A 20,534-nucleotide genomic window follows, 5' to 3' on the forward strand; every position below is an offset into this window, starting at 1 on the left:
AGCGGCGCGGGAGCCTTGCGGCGGGACGAGCGGCGCCGCGACGCGCAGGTACCGCGGGCGGGAGGGCGGAGGGCGCCGCTCCTTGCCCCGCCGGCCGCGGGGGAGTGGGCGTCCCAGGGGGCGAGGGAAGGGGCGCGGGCGCGAAGGCCTGGAGGGGGGCCCGGGAGGGCGGGGATGACACTACCGCAGGGGGGTGCCAGCCCCCCGCCGCCGGGCGGGAGGGGATGCCCGGGCGCGGCGCGGGGCGAGGGGTTGCGTGAAGGCGGGGAGAGGGGCTGAGGGGAGCCGGGGAGCCCGCTGAGGGGCGGGGGCGGCCCGAGGCCTGCTCCTGAAAAGTGCTGGATCACCCCCGCAGCCGGCTGGGTGGGTGAGGCACAGACCCGGCGGCCGGGCGGCTCCCGGGCTCCCGAAGCACCGGGAGCCCCGTCCCATCCCGTCCCGTCCCCCGGTGTGGCGGGGCAGGGCTGTGTCACTCCTGTTCCCGTCGCGGAGGCGAGGCCAGCCGGACACACGCGTGGTGCCGTCCCAGCGTGGATGTCACGGCGAGGGGCGGGAGGGCGGCCGTGTGAGACCCCCGGGTGTGGGGTAAGCAGGCGTGGGGCAGGCCGGGGGGTGATGTTTGCCTGGTGCCAGTCCGTACCGAGCCTGGGGCTGCAGGGACAGATTGGGCATTCGCTCGCATTGTAGGGGCTGCTTTAATATTTTCTTACACATCTTTTTAAATTGGATATGGTTTGGGGGAAGGGTAGGAGTCCTGGACGGTCTGCTGTGCAGAAATATTATTGCAGGCTTTGGCGGTTTGAATTCATGACTGTCCGGATAGAACCATGAGCAAGTCGACACTGTATAACTGGTAAAAACTTCGCACAGGGGTGTAAAACCTGTGAAGTTGCATTAGTGTTGGCATTCTGGAATGAGGGAAGGAGTAGTAGATGTCCTAAGTTTAGTTTAAATAAGAGTAAAGTTTATTGAGATATGGGTGAAAGGGTGATAAGAGAAGAGGAAGGCAGATAAGGTTGAGTCCGGCTCTGTGCTTCTTTATATGAAATTCGATTTTTTTGGAAGTTTGGGTTAATTATTTGTAATGTTTCTTTAAGTTTGGATTTTGATTTAGTAGGATTACATGTTTATAGTTGTGACCATGAATTGTATTAAACTTTTATTTTCGTTTCCCATGCTAAAAATATTATCGTTGTCTTCAGATATAGTCAAGCTATATCGTATGTTTTGGTGTTTTGCTACATGATATGTAATATTCTCAACTCATGTATGAAATAGCAATTGAGACTCAGAAGATAGATTACTTCTGGTTGTGTGCTGAATCAAGTTTGGGTTTCTTTTCCATTTCCTGATGGTTTGACACAGTGAAAAGGAGGTGGGGGAGGGAGGAAACCGGTTTAATGTTACACTAAGTCTAGCGATATATTGAAAACTTGTGCTTGATTCTTGAACGGAGGATTGGTTTTGTTGTCAGTAAAATATCTGAGTTACTGACCGGTTCATGATGCTCTATCCCAGCGTGTCAAAAACTTTGTTAATCAATGCGGAATGGTCTTCTGTTTTAAAATGCAGGACATCCTAATGAGGCAAGAGGTTAGAAACACCTTCTCAAAAAAATGTTTTCAGATTATGGGATGTTTGTTCTACTCAGTTTTTACCATTGCAGTTTTCACTGTTTACAAGGAAGCAGAACCTTAAAAAAGACATCAAGTGCATCTATATCTTCATCACAATCCAAAAAAGCATGAAATCTCTATGCAGTTACATTTTGTTCAGCTGTTATGGGGTTTTCTTTGAGGAGCAGCCATGTAAAATATCCAGAGAATCCGCCATGGACAGTGAGGTATATCAGTCATTTATGCCCGGATAGTGGTCTCTGGTCTGCCAAACAAGCCTCCTGCAGAGTCTGCACCTGTGAGGGCTAAATTTCTGTGTTGGCGTGTTTCAGTGCAGTTGAAGTCTAGTCATAGTACTAGCTTAACTAGTTAGGCTAGTACCATGAGAGCTATAATGATTTGCAGGAAAAATAAGTATACTTTTCCAGGATTTCAGGATACGTTCAGCAAAAATGTCCTGTGGTTTTATTTAATGCTAAACTGGACTGAATTTAGCATTTACCCTAACGGAAAATTGGTAGCTAAAATAAACCTACACTTTCGATTATCCATATGCACGTGTATCACCTGCTTTAAGTCAATTTAATATTTTAACAAAGAATTTAATGTCATGGGACTCCTGTCATTGTGACAAAAATAAACAAACCCCTGCCAATATACCTAGTTTGGTATATTTTTCCATATTAGATAAACAATATTGTGTATGACATCATCAGGAATAAAGCTATATTCAGACATATATTGAAATTATTGTTAGGGTTTAGGTGGATGTTTATACTTCTGTGATTTTTATGCACCTTCCTCACTATCACACCAGCTTTCAAACCTGCAAAGACTTAAAGCCAAAGCATTCTATGCTTTTTTATTCAGACTGAAGCTAGTTATTGCTTTTTGAGGTTTAGTTAGTCAAACTGGGGGGGAGGGAGAATCTTTTAAACTCACATTGTCAGAATCAGACTCCAGATATGATACTGTTTTTCTAACTATTAGAAGCATTGGTTAATTGTTTTAATGCCGTTTGCCAGATTGCCTGTACATAAAATAAGTTCCGGGGTGCCTGTAGTGGAGCCAAGTTTATCTTTTGACTGCAAGTTGCAGAAATGAACCTAACTACTATTCAAGAGTTGTGGGTGCAAGGGGGGACAGAGTGTGCCAGTGGTGCCTGCTGTGGAGCTCAGGAAATGGCCGGGTTTTATCTCTCAATAACTGAATGTAGCTGTTTCTTGGTTTCCTGGAATAGTTCTTCTCCTGTGGCGATAAAGATTGAAGTGATGATAAGAAACATGAAAGCAAAGTGTGTGTACTTTTTCACACGATGAATGAATGTCTTCCAAAATCTGAGTTTTTAAAAATGTCTTGAGTGCTTTGCATTGCTAAAACAGCTATTGCGTTTTCAGGCGCATTTTTCAGGGTATTTTTTCTCTAGTTATGTCAAGCTTTGTCTTCAAAACTTCACAGAAATCATTCAGCATTCCTAGAAGACATTGTCTTGTCATTTCTTTCACACTTCAGCAAATGTATATTGTGTTGTAGTTGGTATCAATGTCACCGTTATGTATGAGGGTTGTGGGTGGTCACATTCTTTGTGTGAATATTTTTTAAACCAGCAAGCCCAGAACAAGGTTTCTGATGGATTTCACTTAGATCTTTGTTGCTTTTAAGCTTTGTTGCTTTTTTCAAGTACAGGGCTATTCATCTGAAACTTGGAAATCAATAACTTTTGATAAGCATTTTGCTCTGAAAACCAGTCGTTTGGAACTGTTCCTGTGGGAGTAAACAAGTACTTTGTATGAGCATCATTGTTCACAAAACATCAAAATACAGCCCTTTTGTTTTGTGACAGGGATGAAAGTAGCTGAGAAACTAGCAAGAATTCTGTTTGGGCTGCCTGGTGTTTGTTCTTTAGCACAGCCTGAAGTGCTATTCGAACAGGGCAAGACCTACATGGAAGGTGCAATATATGAGGGTGCACTTGGATTGCAGCTTTCAACAAGAACCTGAGTAAATGCTACCAAATTTTCAGTGGTAGATTTCCTGGGGCAAAGTGCTTCATCCAGAAGACTGTTAAGCAGAGAGTCTGAAAGAAAGGGGCCTTGTTTCAATATCTATGATTTCAGAATCATGCTTCTAAGCTAGATAATTGCCTTAGTCTGAAATCTTCAGCAGTAATTAGAGGAAATGGATGGTTGTGTAATAATCTGGGGGGTTTTTTTTGTTGCTCTTAGTCAAACAGATTCTTTATTGCTTTTTGCTCTTTGGGATAAGCATGTGATGCAAGCGTGTGCATACTTTTATTTTAAAAGGAAGATGGCTTGATCTGTGAGTGGAATTGAATCCCTTCATAACACAGAATATGCAATAAAACATACAAGTTCTCCACTGAGAGATTTACTATCCGGTGTGTTTTCCACATGCTAGTGCACCTAAAATCTGATATAAAGACTTAGAGTTCTGCTTGATTTAAAAGCCTTAAAATCTTCTCCGTGGCCTGGTATTCTTTTTGTGTGTGCTCTGGGCTGTGGTCTTGTGATGACTTTCTCTCGTGGCCTGTTATTGCAAGCTGCATCCCTGTTAGTCCCGTCTCCTGCATGCTTGGCTTCAAGTTTCCCCACTGCTGACCAATATAACATAACACTGCAAAATACTTGGCATTCTTATAGCAGTAAATTAATTTTGGATGAAAGGCAATCAAGTCTATTTGATGCCAAGGAGTAATTTGGTCCAAATTGATGAGACTGGTCAGTGATAAATTGAAGCATGTGTGTGTATACATTGAAAGGCTGGACTCTGGTTTCATAACCTCTTCATAGTCCTTCTCATCAAGGATTGAATCAATTCAACATATCAATACTTCTGCTAAAGAAACGGTCAGTCTTCAGTAGAGTTAACTTTCTCTTTCTTTTTTTTTTTATCCTTCTCCTGGTGTCTGTGCTGAAATGCATGTAGTTTGTAGCAAATTTAGGGCAAGAAAGCAGTGAAAGGGTACACGAGATTTTCAGCTTTTTTTTCAGTTGAATGAGAGGCCAAGAGTGATTAGCACTGATGAACATAAAATACAAACAGAGGGGTCAGTGTGGTGTGGGGACCAGCAGTTACCTGCCATTGCTTCCTGTGGCTCTGCGGAGCCAAAAATTGAAGGTTTCTGGATGTAGAGAAGAGGCAGGAATTGGTTGAATTGGCTGAGGATCCTGTCACATAGAGATACTGGGGTACTGATGTACTTACATTCTCACTTCTATTTTGCTTTGCCTTATCTTGCCTACAGTTTTGAGGCAGGCTTTGCTTTTGTGTGTTAGCTGGTAATAGTTTGTAGAAGTCAATAAGTGAAGAAAGGCTGCCCTGTCTTTTGAGTAATAATAAATACATTTATCTAGATGTTGAATGTTCCCACTCCAGTAGCGTTTCCAGTGTCTAAACTCCAAGCTCATCTGAGCTGGGATTTTAGTTCTTGGCACTGAAATAATCAGAGTTCACTTCTTATAACATTTTTAAGATTCTGTCATTGTAGTTTATATAAATAAGATGGTTTCTGTGTGTGCTGTAAATTCTAGCTAAGTTACAGCCGAAAATATCTCAATCCTTCCTTCCCTGGGCAGTCAGATCTCCCGTTTGAAGTTGCCGGGAGTTTGATCCTGGACTTGTTGCCTTCCTCGGTGCCTCCTTATGTTTGCCTGCTGGCATCAACGACATGCTGTGACTCCTGGACTTTGGTCTATGTTTCATTCATGGAGCTGGATTTGGCTGGTGCTTTAAGGTGGTTTTTCAGCCCCACTGGCAAAAAGAGCATCACCCTGGGTTCCTCTTGCCAGGAGTGAGCCCGAAGGAGCTGAGCAGCGCTCTCTTTATGTTTGGGAGACAACTCTAAGCAGGTTTGTGCAAGGGCTTAACTCGGGCTTGGGCATCGATCCTCTTGCCATGCAGCCAGCTCGGATGCGTGGGTAACGATCATCCCATTAAACTTTTAAAACAGTGCTGCAGGAATAACATTGATCTGAACTGTTAATGACTAGAACTAAACGTGTCAGGCTGGAAGGCTTTCTCTTAAATGTTTTGGTTCGCTTGTTAGATAGATGATAATAAATCTTGCTTTCTGAGGAAAAAACATGAATTTGAAGTGGGTTAAAATACTACTGGGATGCAGTGAAGGACAACTTGAAGCTAATGAACGTGCTTCATCTCTGTTTTTCAGCAGTATGATGATTATGGCATTGATTGTGTAGTCAGCCGAATGGCAGCTGTTATGAAAACACTGGTAATTATTAATGGTCACTTTTTTATCTTACTTATTACTCATTACTCGTTTTTTACTACTTACTCATTGCTAGCAATGAGTAACAGTGATCATTTCTTAGAAAAATAATGACCTTTTTACTTCTTTGCTAGACTAGTTTTTGGTACAAAATTGAATCCACAGGTTTATTATCTTTATGCTTTATATCAGATTTAATGCAGAATTATTTTAATACTTGTGAAATTATAAAACTATAAATAATTCTTATTAAGATGAGTTAAACTGCATTACTTTCTTCCCTATGTGGTAGATGTAAAGGACGTAGAACCTCACCTAGGTTGTACACTATGTCCTTGCCTGAGTATCGTGCTCAGAGAGCTCGGGTTGATCCGATTTCTGTTTAAGCAGTGCTTGTTTCTAGCAAAGAGAGGCAAACCACAGGAACAATGAGAGATAGACCAAATGTAAGAAATCTTAAAAGAAAATACATTTGTAAGTAATACTTGATCTATGTGGTAGTTTCTATTACTTGTGTTGATCTCCCTTGAATGAGAGATCAGTTAGGAGTCTACTTTATTGTAGATTACTTTTTTTCTTTTTTTTTAATGCAGAGACAAAATATGCCATGGGATGGAAGGAAGGGGAAAAGTCAAATTCATTAAGTTACCACTATTGCTCATAATTTTTCATTTGTTGTGTATTATTTTTTGTCTTAGACTTCCATGTGAAAGAAATACAATAGTCTGTGGACTGGTCCCCTCAGCTTTTAAAGCCTGACAAGATTAGTGATCTCAGAACAAACTTGATACACAAAATAGATCTATTTGGGTTTTTGGCTGTGTCATGGGTTATCTCTTATTTACCATATTTAAAGCCAGTTCCTAACGACAGCTATTCAGATCAGCAGCTATTACCCTGGTTCAGTCACCTTTTTCTATTTTATTTTTTTTAAAGAAGACTACAAGTCTCTTTTTTTTTCTCCTTGTGGTTTTCAGGAACTTTAGAAACTCAATTGCTGTTGCCTTTTAAATCTTGATTCACGCTATATTCTTTTCAATTTACAGGGCAGCCTTCCATCTACTGCTTGTTCTAAGAGCTTTTCTGAGGTCTTTTCTGATCGGTCTTGAACAATCCTGCTTGCCAAATTGGCAGTCGGCAAATGAAAAATTTTTCACCAGTAATACATAGGAACAACTTCTGCCTGTCCAATAAATCTTTGTGACAGTTTTGTAGCATAGTATAAATCTAAAATAAACTTACCTCATAGGAAAAAAGAGGGATTTTTGATTGATCTGCTCCTGTAGCACTGATGGGAAAGTAAATCTTGTAATTACTTCAGTTATCTAAAGACAAAAACAGGAGGATGATGTGTCATGATAGCTAGAAAATTCAGATTTTTTAATAGCCGTGTGTGCCTTTTCATTTCTGTTAATGGCATAGTATGTGTTCCATTCAGTGAAATTTCACATTGAGAAGGATCCAAAATCATAATGCCAGGGGAAAGGGACTTTCAAATAATTTAACACTTTTAAACATGGCTTTCGTGTAAATATGGATGCATCTTTACATGCTTAGCTTGAAAGTGCGTCGATTTACGTGTGAGGATGTTGAAGAAGCTGAAATACCTGCAACGGCTGGCGTGACGGTCGGGTCCCTGGTCGTGGCTGTGCCATGCCCCTGCCTCGAGCAGAGTTACACCGTGTCTGCAGTCTATGTGTTTAGGTTTGATATTTCCTTTTGCACTTAGAAATTGCCTAGTAACATCTGTGTGCGTAACAAGGATATATTTAATATTAATCAAACTCCACATTCTGTGCTCGTGTTGGGTTTTGCGTAGCCGTGTAAGCCAAACACCTGAGAGGGTGTTCTGCAGCCTCTCAGCATTGGGCCCAGTGGCTGATAATCCTTACAGTGAAAATCTTTGATTCTTCTATTCATTTAGGACCTTCCCTGTTTCAATTTCTGATACTTTTGGTATTATTCCCTCCCATACACTTCAGTAAAGAACCTGGCTTCATCTTCTTGGTAATCTTCCCTTGTGACAGCTGCTGTTAGGTCCCCCTGAGCCTTCTCTTCACCAGGCTGAACCCTGGTTCCCCAGGCTGAAAGAGGTTTAGATTACTTTGAAATCGACATGTACTTTTAATCTGTTCTTAAATTAATTCTTTTATAGACTGATTGAAAACTCATTACATTTAAAATAGTATGCAACCTCTATTTCTTGTCCTGCCAGACTAAGTTCAAGTTGAATGATGTTTAAAAAGAAACATCTTTGCCCGTTAATTCTAATATTAAAATTATATCTGGGAGCTGGGAGAATGGATTTATAATCCTCATGTCTATTTGTATCTGTAGTTTTGTACATGAATATTTCAGAACAGTTGAGTCACCTTTGCCAGTTTTGCTGGTTGTTGATGTAGACATGAGTGCTGTTGTGTTGTGTATGACCATGGTAAGGACATGGTCATTCGTGATAGCATTCCAGATTAATGCAATAAATATTTTCCACTTATGCTTTTTGAGATATATTGAAGTAATGTAGATCTGATGAAGGCACTGAAATAATCTTTTTAGAAAATAATTATGGTATTATGCTGCTTGAGCTTGTGTGTGTTTGTTTTAGAGTTAATCTGAGTTAATGAAAATAAGAAAGGTGGTTAAATGAATGGCATTGTACAGTGAATACCATGGGCCTGCCTAATTCAAACACAGCATATAAACAGCTAATAATATTTATGGAATTCTAGTTTAGTGCCTTTTGGTGAGCTATTAGCTAATAAAAATGTCAATAAGCAAGAATTTGGAATTCCTGGGTGGTTTGTTTTTGTTGTTGTTTTTTTTTTTTTGTAGAACAGACACTTGTATTTCATGTGCTTTTTAAAAGTTGATTTTTGTCACTCTTTCTCTAGAAAATCAAGCTCTTGACATCCTTTATCCAAGAACCTAGAGCAGCAGAGAGACAGTTTTTACAATGAGGAGAAATTATCTGTTAGGTAAGTGAAGTGTGATCTTTTCAGTTGGGGCAAACAGCTATGAGTTGTAATCCTGAGCTCCCTATCTAAGTTGAATCAGCTGCTGCAGCAGTAGGTGATTTAGATACACTTGACATTGGGGCAGCCCTTGGGTGAGGTAGAAAGGAGGCTTTGTGACCTGTACGTGTAATTTCCTGCTGAGCAGTGATGAAACTCTACTCCAGTATTCAATACATAATACATATAACAAATACGTAATTCTACTTTTTTGTATGTCTCAAAAAATGTGAGGATAGAGTTAAGGTCTATGAGTATTCTAGGAGTGAGATAACTGGTAAATTGTGAACATTTCTACGTACGTAGGCAGATGAAATACATACAGGTATATTTAAGTATGTATATTTATCTCTTGATTGTCATTTTATAGTGTGATGCCTTGTCAAGCTGCCTGGTATTTCAGGTAAATTTGAAGTGAGTTCATTGTAGTAAATTAGATGTGACTAATTTCCTTTGTGAGTAATTTTTACATTAAAAAATGTGTAGAAAGTAGTAAAGGTAACCTTCTGCTGTGCATTTGTCGACAACCCGAGCACTGAATTATTTACCACTGCTTTGTGTTGCCCATTTACTGTCTGATGGATCATTTTACACTATAATATTGTTACTGCATAGGAAAAAAATGTGTGTTCAGCAGTCTCAGTGACCTCTGGAAAGGATAATTTGTTTGGGAGTTTAAAATATGGTTGACATTTTACTGGAATCTCCTTGACTATTTTTGATTGCAAAGCCTACAGAATATTACATTTTGTAGTTGGAGGCTATATGGTATTTAAATAGTGGAGGAAAAAAAATTAACATTGGAAGTATTTTTCATCTTGGTTTGCTTCTAGTTATGCCTGTCTACAATGTGGAAATTCCCAAAATAGTCTGAGAGACAGAAACAAAATATAATTTCTTTTGAACTTTGAATTTCTGAAACTGTCCTTTTTTCAGGTGTGGGTTTTTTTTTTAAAAAAGGCTGCATTAGAGGTTTGTTCAGCAATGAAGTTCTGTTTTTATTTTATGCCTTGCTTGGCATTGAGAATACATGAAGTGTTTGAATAAGGTGTTAGCATTTCTATTTGTGAATGTAATTAACATGAGTTTGCTAGGTGTAGGTTACTGCTATTGCTGCACTTAATTCTAGATCACAAAAGCCATTATATTTGGGGCCAGTTGATCATTGTTTTCAGGCATATATGGGATCAAGTACTAGTAACCTCACTTCATGCAAAACAAGGTGAAGAAAAAATAGCAGTTCAGTGAGAACTGCTCTTATTTTTCTGAAGAATATTTAACTTTAATTAATATATTACATCAATACCATTATCTCCTTTCCAAAACCATTATTACTAAAGCCACCTAAATAAAACTACTGTGATCTTTTTTTCCCCCCAATTTTAAGTGTTCCTTTGAAAGTTTAGCTTTAATAAGCAAACATAAATATAATATGAGTGCTGACTCTAGTAATTTATTTCTTTTTCTGTTTAGGTGATTAAACTTCTGATTCAGTCACCACATATTAATGGGGAAGAAAACCTGATTAACACAGTTCTTGTAGTTTGTGGGTTTGGGTTTTTTTTTATTCCACGGTGTTGGAGGAGAGAATTGAGGAAAATTTCAAGGAATGGAGTTAGCTCACAGTTTACTACTGAATGAAGAAGCATATAACCAGCTTGGTGAATTTCAAAAAGCGGAGTTTATTTTTGAATGGCTACAGTTTTTGGAAAAACTTTTACCAGTGACTAGCAGAGTAAGTATAATGAGACTTGAGAAGAAAAGCACGTTTATAGAGCTATTTCTCTCTCTCTTTTTTGTTGTTTTGTTTAAAAACAAAGAGCAATATTCAATTTCATTTGCTTCATGTCTTTTACATGCACACAATGAAAGTATGTTCAGTGATAGCAGTAACTTTCTAAATGTTACAAGTTTTTGGTCACAGCCCTTCAAGTGACAGAGCCACTTGTCCAATGAAAGGAATTTGAGAAATAAGCAAGAAGTGAATTTTTAATTACTTTTTTTTTTTTTAAACTCAGATTATTACTGCAAGATTTTGCAACCACATGGTGAAGAATGGCAGTCGTGCTTCCATCTAGCACAGCACAATTATTTGGTAGTTCTCTAGGATGCAAGAATGTAACATCTTCTATTTTGTTTTTTATTTTCCTAATCAAATGATAAAAGATCTGTTTCCAGCCAACTGTCCAATTGCTTGGTTCATTGTTTAGTATATATTAATTAGCATATGTGGATATTTAACAGTAGACCAACCTAGATAATGCTATTAATAATGATGTTATTTGTGTTAAAAATATGTAAATGAAATACAGTAACAGGCCTTGAATCTATTTTTTTGAAGAACATTTTAAAAAAATTAAGATAAGACTAAAATAGATAATTATTTTAAGGAAAGTTCATAGAATCATAGAATTGTCTAGGCCGGAAGGGCCCTCCAAAGGTCATCTAGTCCGACCCCCCCGCAGTCAGCAGGGACACCCCCAACTAGACCAGGTTGCCCAGGGCCTCGACGGGCCTCACCGTGAATCTCTCCAGGGATGGGGCCTCAACCACCTCCCTGGGCAACCTGTTCCAGTGCTCCACCACCCTCACAGTAAAGAACTTTCTCCTGATCTCCAGTCTAAATCTGTTCCCCTCCAGCTTAAAGCCATTGCCCCTCGTCCTGTCACTACAGGCCTTTGTAAACAGGCTCTCCCCGGCCTTCCTGTAGGCCCCCTTCAGGTACTGGAAGGCCGCTATTAGGTCTCCCCAGAGCCTCCTTTTCTCCAGGCTGAAAGTTCTTTCCTTTCTAATGCTTGACTTCTTGAAACTATGCTGAAGTTCTTTACTGCTGAAATTACTATAATTTTATTAATTGTTTTATTTTAAAACAGGCATAAAAGAAGCAAGAAATGACAATGGTTTTAGCAAGATATAACTATTCAAGTGACATAGGGAAAATACTCCTGAAATGTTACTAGAAAGAATTATACTCTGAAAAATGTGATTTTTTTTTTTAATAAGAATAAAATATTCACATATTAAGAATGTCAGAGTATCAGAATGGTAGTCATGAAAAGTCAAGAGAATTAGCATTAATTATCTTTATCTGACTTCTAGATTTAACTGAAATTTAACTGGTTACTGATTTTATTTCCAGGCTGATATAAGGGAAAACCAGAAGAAACTGGTTGAACAATTGACTTCTTTATTAAACAATTCACCAGGACCTCCTACCAGACGGCTTGTTGCCAAGAATTTAGCTGTACTTTATAGCACTGGAGACACTTTTTCTGTTTACCAAACAATTGACAAATGCAATGAACTCATACGGAGTAAAGATGATTCACCAAGTTATCTGCCTACAAAACTGTAAGTGTTTTTTTAACCCCAAATGTCAAATTCTGTAATAACACGAGAGATGGATTCACATGGTGAGAAGTTAATGTGGGAGGGGATGTGCTCCCTCATTTCTGCCCCTTGTCCAGTAGAAGCTTTGTACCATACAACACACAGAATTTGGGAGCCTCCCTGATTAGTAGCATTACTGTGGGTGTATCCAGCTGTAAAAAGTAATTTTTTCTTTGGTATTACATCTCTAGAATTTTTAGACTGGAGTATTACAAAGAAAAACTGAATTCATCTGAAACCTGAAAGTAAATTCAAATTGCTTCATTCCTCCTAGGTATTATAACAATTTTATTTTAATCATTTAATATATGCTACCTTCAGAGCAGTATTATGAGTGTTTAAGTACTTGTGTAGCATTTTACATATTTCTTTCTGTGTCTTTACTGGAAAGTTTTGAGCAAGAAGTTCAGCTGCACATTGAGGGGGGGAAAGAAGTCAGGTCAGTACTTTATGACATATATTGCCCTTGGAAGTTAAATAAGCTAAAAATATTTTTTTCTTCTTTATTTAGAAGTTTCTTGTTAGGATTCGCATAAATATAACATAAAATCAATCACATTAAAACACTTTAAGAACACAAACTTTTGAAGCATTTAACGCAGAGGTAATTTGGTGGCTGATGGGAGTCAGTGTTGGTTGCATGTATTAGAACAAAATTTGAGCGAGGTAGCTAGTGTTTACTGGATGCACTTTAAAGAAATGCCTTGAGTGATTTGAAAGCTGAGCTGAATTCATTCATTTAGGAGTGTAGGAATGCTAAACTTGTTGCTCTAATTCAGAACTATAATGACTATACTGTGCTTTAAGGTAGTAGGGTAAACTGAGGCTGGTTTATGCTTTATATTTTTGTTTAGTGAGGGGACAAAACCAGCTTGCAATATACGTATTGCCATATTGAAAAACCATGCTTTACAGCAAGTCAAAGAAACACTGCTTGGTACAAAAAAGGTGAAGAAAGCTTTTCCTAGGTAACTTATTTAACATTAGTAAAAGAAAAAAAAAATTACCTGACATGACGCATCTGAATTCACTACCACAGGAGAGCTAAAACAAGAAATATGGTAGCATTAGATATTACATATGTGTGCAGCAACAACCAAAAGGGTAGAAAACTGTGATCTCCAGACACGTATTGAAAGTCAGGCCAGAGGAAATACCAGCAATAGGTAATGGAGTTTTGTCGGGGCAGGTGTTTGAAAAAGGAGGAGAAAGCAATGTACTGCTGAGCAGAGCAGGAAAACAGAGAAGTACAACTCCAGATGCACAGCACAGTTATTAAGTAAATTTTTTGCTCCAACTGGGAAACTGGATATAGTTGGTTAGAAACATCTGAAATGTTTGTAACTAAAGGCCTAAACCTTAGCCAAGAGAACAGAGAAGCCTGAACTGTTATTGCAGGATATGAAACCAAATCTTAAGGGGCTGAAATGTTATGAGTAACCTTCATTCCTGAAACATGCACATCTTTCACTCTAATAAAGAAAATTAAAGGTAGAGATAGTAAAACATCATTGTGCACTAATGATTCAGTATACAAAGTAGAGTGGGATCCATCTTTCTCCTTTGCTTCACAGGCAAATCCTGTTTCTGACAACCAAGTGAAGTTTCCTTAAACTCCTTTGCAAGGAGTCAGCTGTATTTTCCAATATCATAAATTTTTGTTTCCCTCTTCTTCCAACTGACCTCTTGTGCAGTCTTTTGAGCTAAGAAGTTTGCTATAAAGGTTCTTAGTCCTGCAAAGTAAATTACTGCTATACTACTGGCTTCTCAAGAGAGAGATGCATTAACTTTATAGGTGAGTTGTAGTATGGGATGGAGCTCTGTGGGTCTTCCTGGCTTCGGCTGCAAGATGCTGTGCTGGAGGAAGTGGGGTGATGTCGGTGTAGCTCGGGGGGATTATGGAGTCCATTGGAGTAAGGCAGAAATGGCAGATATCCAGCCTCAAAAGGCAGAGGAGTAGCTGGGGGAGAAAGAGAGAGGTGGCAGTGTTCAGAATTCTGCTGGGTATGTAAGTGGTAGTGACTAGAGGAAATAAGAGATGAAGTGGAGAAAAAGGTAGCAGTAAAATAGGGTTTACTTCAAAAAAAGTTTTGGAAAAGGGATTGCTTATAGTACTGACAACGAGACAACAGGCTACAGAAAAATAATTGGAATTGCAGCATTAGAGTAAAATCCTTCACGTTGGGATGCAAGTATATGGAATACTTGGTGTTCAGTGAAGAAAGACTGCTTTTTTCCTTTTTTTATTCTTTTAACTCTTGATTAAAGCATTGAGTTTGTTTGCCATCTGTCCTTGTTTAGCATACATGTCTACATTGTCTCGTAGCAACACCTCGCCATCATTGTTCACAGTATGTTGATTCACCTGGAAACTCCATTAAATAAAGTTTCCAGTGAATTGTTCTCTTGTCTCATAAACTATCAATTTTCTTCTTTCATGTAAGTGGAAGATGGAAATGTTTTAGGCAAGCATTTTAAAAAGGAACTTAGTTGGTGCTTATCTCTACTAAAATTGGCTATGATATGAATGCTATATCAGATTAGATAAAGAGGTCATGGAGTGTGAATACAGCTTATTACTTTACTTAAAATGACAAAGTTTTTTAAATATCCACTAGGGCTGTTTTTAAACCATTTTGAAAGCATTTGGCTGGTCAGCAAACTTTCATACTTGATCTCAGTACTGTTTTACCACATCTTTAAGTATCTTAGTTCTACATTTTTGTTGGTATCTCTCCAAGTACAATTCTTAAGGCAAAATTTGAGAGAAAACAATTTAAATGTATCATATACAGAATCATATATCAAAATGGAGGTGTGCTGCCAGGGAGGAAAAAACACAAGCAGAGAGGCATTCTCCTTGCAAAACTTGAATAAACTTACAGGCTCCCTTGGAAACTTCTGGCTGTTGCTTGTGATTTGACAGATGAAGTGACTCAATAGTTAATACAGTTTGGATTTAGTGAAGAAGCATTGCGGGGTGGGGGGGGGTGGGTGTAGAAAAAGACAACTAGAGTTATGATACATTCCTAGAAGGCAGTCAGAAGAGCTTCCTAAGTCCTACGCTTTGAACTTTTATAGAAACTTAAATACTAATTTGCAGAAGTAGCTGGATTCTCATCTTTAGTTGACTAGATGTAATTCATCAACAAATACTGCCACTTTGTTGCTTGAAATCACTGTTCAATACTGATTGACTCTTTCATACATTCTTAAGTACATGGCAGTACAGCCAGCCGTGTAGGCATGTTTGCAGGTTATACCATGATGTAAAAAGGTACTTCTGGTTTGGTTTTTTTTTGTATATATTTGTTAAATATTTCTTTGTTGGATTATGATGTAAAATATGTATTATTTAGTCTTGAAGCTAACTAAAGAGAGTATCTGCAACCATCAGAGGATCAATTTAGTAGTAAGATGGTGCAATTGTAATTTTGTGCCCAGCCACACCGTGAACAAAATTAAAATCCAAACTGTTGGTGTTCAGAATCTGTGTGCTGTGAAAAGGACACGGGCTTGTACTTTTATTTACTTCAAGGTGTTTCCTTATTATGTATTGTTATACATAAATGCCAGAATTTTAATTACTAGTCCATTTGCAGTGTACTGTTAACCACTGAATTGTAAATAAACCTGTCCCTGGCTACTTCTAGCAGCATCTGCTGTAGTACCGTGCCATAAACTGCATGATGCAGGGCATCCTTAGGTAGAAATTAATGTTAAGATCTAATGGTGGATATGAAAATTGTATTCCTATTGTAAAATTTATTGGAAGATTGTATTACCTGAATTCTTGTGTTATGTATTATCCAAGTTATTTTCCCACACTTTTTGTCCGCATTTCTCCTAAAGCGTGAGTATGTGCCACACACAGACCACCTTTTTTTTATTTTAATTTTTTTTCCTTTTGATAATCCACTTACTTTTTTGGGACATTGTATTTATTTCGTTTGTTGTTTGCCCATTGATTATGTTAGTCGTCTTAAACCCTTTCATCTATTACTGCATCCATTTTCACGCGTCTTTGGATTTGCTTTTGTTTTAGTGCTGCGGTGGTATGCTTGGGCTATTTATACAAAAAATTGGGAAGAATTTTGGGAAACAGTTTTACTGACACCGTTGGGAATGTGCTTAAAGCAATGAAGAATGCAGAGGTATTGGAACAGCATGTTTAAAAAATGATTGGAAAAATAATAGGATGTTTACTGTTGGTAGATGGGCCAATGAATAGGCGAAAATGCATGATACCAAAATATGAAAAAATTGTGGAAAGTCATAGGATAAAAATCAATGCCTAAATTCCAAAGAATTACTAGAGAGATAATAGATTATGACTATAAATGGATGGATCATAGCTATTCTCAAATGGATTTCATTAAAGAACTTGATAAACTAGAAAATCTAATTGCCTTTTTGATGAGAACATTTTTACTCCAACTTGTACTTCATGTGTTGAGTTTTAAACTGCTAGCGAGTACTTTCCAGTAGACCATAGAATTACTTTCACTTGCTTATAGTGTTATAGAGCAAGTTATCAGCTTTGACTAACTTCCACATAAAAAGGCCTCTAAAAGTTTAACTATTTCAGTAGTTGGCATTTCGTATTTCCAAGGAGCTTAGGGTTACAAAGCTTTAACATTTTTCTTTTTCATTTTTCAGTCTCAAGGTCGTTATGAAATCATGCTTAGTTTGCAAAATATATTAAAAGGTTTAGGAGCTGCTGCTATCCCCTGTCACAGAGATATTTACAAAGCTGCCCGGTCGTGTTTGACAGATCGATCCATGGCAGTCCGCTGCGCTGCTGCAAAGGTAAAGTGCTCTAATAGCTGTTTTTATTAAGCTTTCTAAATAAAATTCTGTTTTGATGGATGATGAACACAGCAATAAATACATTGTTTGCTTATCTTCATTTCTTTGATATTGCAAAAATTTAAATCACTTTAGCATGAGGCAACGTGCTTATTTTGTTAGGGAGAACTCTGTATTGTGTAGCCAACTACAATTTGTACTGCGTGCTTTTCCACATCAAAACGTTTTTATTTCCCTTTTTTTGTCTAGTGTCTTCTTGAACTTCAGACTGAAGCAGTATTTATGTGGAGTACAGATCTGGATAGCGTTGTGACTTTGTGTTTTAAATCCTTTGAAGGTTCCAATTACGATGTACGATTAGCAGTTTCAAAACTTTTAGGCACAGTATTGGCTAGAGCTCTAACATCTAAACAGCCAACAGGTAAAGTATGTACTTTGCTGATTTCTCATATGTAAAGAATCTGTCAGGTGACCAGAAACTCTCAAACTCTGTTGAAGGCCAAAGTAAAATCACAATGTAAGCTTTGTCTGGCTGTTCATATCTCTGGTTTGTTCTTTTTTGTAATGTTTTACTTCTGAAGTGCTGTGGATTTGGTTTTGTTACCTACTTATAAAATAATTTTTAAAAGAAAAGTGTTTGGTAAAACTATTTTTCTCTGTTACAAGATTGTTGTTATATGGAGGGAAATTAGTCACCTCAAGAATTTAAAGGCAAGATTAATTTCAGCAGTGTAGAAAGAACTAAGATTTGAGGGAGTGTCACTTTGTCAAACAAAAGAGTGAAGGAGATCTTTCCAAGCTGTTTTTTCACAGTCATCAATGTCTGGATTATGTAGCAGTACAAATCAGAGAAGAAATGAGCCTGCAGTTTGTTCACTCAACTAGGTAACAGTTTCTGCTGACAGCCAATACCTCATCTAACTGAAGCATCCTGGTACAAAGTTAACATCTCCAGTCTTTGGTGTCATTCGGACTGGGCATTTTTAGTCCTATCTCAGGAGCCCAAAGCTAAATATCTAGCTGTAATCTAAGCAAAATAGAACAGGATGCAGAGTAAGTGTGATTCTGGCTGCTCTGCTTTTCATGGCATCAGGGAAGACCTTTGGTGCAATAAGCAGCAAATGACAAAATTGATTGTGCTACTGAATTTGTGCAAATTGTTTTTTCTAAAATGATTTGAGTTGGAACTTTTCTTCTGTAATGTCTCAAGTTTTGCAGAGCTATTCCTCTAAAGATTTACATCTCTCCTTAGCATCCACCAGGCATAACTTCCGCAGAATCTCTTTGGAAGAAGTGATGGAGCTGTTGGGAACTGGATTTCTGCGTGGAAGTTGTGGGTTTCTACGAGCCAGTGGCGATATGTTGAAAGGCACAAGTTCAGTCAGCAGAGATGTTAGAGTTGGAGTCACCCAGGTTTGGATTATGTTATTTATATTTTTCTGAGGTTTCTAAATGATCCTATAGTAACTGTTTTGCGCTCCATATGTCTCTTTGTTGTATCTGTGACTAAATTTAAATAATTAAAAATAAGGATTTATATCTTGAGTTATGCTAAGAATAAAAGAGAAAAGACTTGTGATGTTGCTTATTGTTTACCTGATAGTTTGAAATTTTCAAAATTAAATATGTATTACTTTGGAAACTTTCCCATGATGTGAATTTCAGGTAAGTGATAAAAATAAGTGCTTTCCTCAAATTTTCAATTTAAAACTTTATACCTGATGACTAAAAGAGAAAGAAGTTACAAGAGTTCTTTGAACTTGAAATAGTTTCCTTCTATATAGGGACATTCCCAGTCCTGTTGTGAAAGAATTTCTGGTTTGAATAAGTGCGTGAAAAGTAAGGAAAACAAAATTTAGTGGAAAAACCCAAATACCTGTTCCAGGATGCTCAGTTAGAGGACAGAATCTTGTTAACTGAGCATGACTGAAGTCAGACCACATTATACAGGCTGGTAAAAACAGTATAAATATTTCAGGTAATATCAGATTGGCTTCTTCTTGCAAATATAATCTTAAACAACACTTGCATGCTAAGACCTAAATATTCAAATGTTGAACCTGTGAATCAAGACTAAAGGTCATGGTGAACATTTACATATCAAACAGTTGTGATTATTTTAATATGTTACAGTCCCCACGGTTATTTGATATGTCCCCTTTGCTCATAAGGCAGGTTTTCAGTGCATTTCAACTTCTGCAGTGCAAAAAATCTGTAAATTAGCTTGAATTATGATAGAAGCTGACAGACTTTGCACTGGAACAGCTAGAAAGTGCTCACAAATTGTCTTCTGTGCTCAGATCATGCTGGGTGGAAGCATTAACTTCTGGCAGAGAGACAGAAAAGCTGGGGAACAATAATACCTTGACAGCTATTTGCCTAGAAAATGCATGCCAGACTCCTAGGGTATTCTGTACACATGGTGGTTTTATTAGTTTTCCAGGAATAGATATTTCAGTTCAGTGTTTTGACTATTTGTACTGGGTTTTGGAGATTGTCTCCTTTTTCATGCATTCCTACGTTAACACAATAGTACATGTGCCAGATGGTACACACTAACTGTATGTGCCTACGTACATGTGCCAGATGGTACACACTAACTGTACCAGAACAGTTAAAATAGTGCAATGTTTATCAGTGCCTGTGAGCAGGAAACACTTGCAGTTATAAAATGTATTAATTATTATGTGAATTGCAGCTTATTATAAATAAAAAATAAGAACAACACTGAAGATGGCTTCTTACCTATGGAAGAAGAATTGATATTTGATCAAGACACAGCCAGGTTCAAAATGTAGCCATGGCAGTATGACTCTTTGCAAGTCTGTTTATCCTGTTAAATTCCTCAGTTTTCAAATCTGTAAAACAGGAGTAATGTACTGGTACATTATGAAGCCTAAGTAGTATCTGTCAAGATGCTAACAGGATCTAGTAGTACAGTTTCTCCATTTACAGTATTTCACTTTGGTTTATGTGAATAATTTTGTTGTTAATATTAGACAGGAGTCAAAGTTTGTATGAGGCAAATATGTAAGTTTGTTGCTATGGGTAGTTGTTGGGAACTTATGAGGAATTTTGTGTGTTCATTTGCATATTCTCATTTTCTGTATTCCATTTTCTTGATGGTAGCACATCTATTCATTAAAAAAAAATCCAACACATGCACATGGTAGGCATTTATAAGGGAGTGTATTATGTGGCAAAATAAATGGTCTTGTGGTGATTAGATTTGTAAAGTGACTCTGCATTCTTTCTCTTTGTTGTGGCAAACATAGTCTTTGTATGGTACCTCCATTGCAAGGCAAACAATTAAAATTCATTGAGAAGAAGAGCAGTGCTTGGAGGCTGCAAATATTCCTTAATTCAAAGCCTATAATAACAGAATTATCTCAGGGTTATGGGTTATAGTTTTGTAACATAGTAGTTCTTAAAATGCATTCATACATTAAATTTGGGTTC

At 37.9% G+C, this 20,534-nt stretch overlaps 1 protein-coding gene across 7 annotated transcripts in view; it reads left to right on the forward strand.

The window, feature by feature from the left end:
- Positions 1–8: 8 nt before the first annotated feature.
- HEATR5A (HEAT repeat containing 5A) overlaps positions 9–20,534 on the forward strand; it is a 60,616-nt gene continuing 40,090 nt past the window's right edge. For 5 of the 7 annotated variants that reach the window (XR_001412020.1, XM_014941894.1, XM_014941896.1 and 2 more), the window contains exons 1-8: positions 9–48; positions 8,757–8,840; positions 10,350–10,611; positions 12,016–12,227; positions 16,312–16,420; positions 16,926–17,075; positions 17,325–17,496; positions 18,328–18,488. Coding sequence is in view for 6 of the 7 variants with exons in the window: in XM_014941894.1 (XP_014797380.1) it covers positions 10,486–10,611; positions 12,016–12,227; positions 16,312–16,420; positions 16,926–17,075; positions 17,325–17,496; positions 18,328–18,488 (930 nt within the window). In the remaining variant the exon portion in view is untranslated. Of the gene's footprint in view, positions 49–8,756; positions 8,841–9,262; positions 9,280–10,349; positions 10,612–12,015; positions 12,228–16,311; positions 16,421–16,925; positions 17,076–17,324; positions 17,497–18,327; positions 18,489–20,534 lie in introns of those variants that run through there. The other 2 variants (XM_014941895.1, XM_014941900.1) reach the window with 2 other exon arrangements.

This window comes from Calidris pugnax, unplaced genomic scaffold, assembly GCF_001431845.1.
Source record: "Calidris pugnax isolate Ruff unplaced genomic scaffold, ASM143184v1 scaffold56, whole genome shotgun sequence".
Taxonomy (NCBI): domain Eukaryota; kingdom Metazoa; phylum Chordata; class Aves; order Charadriiformes; family Scolopacidae; genus Calidris; species Calidris pugnax.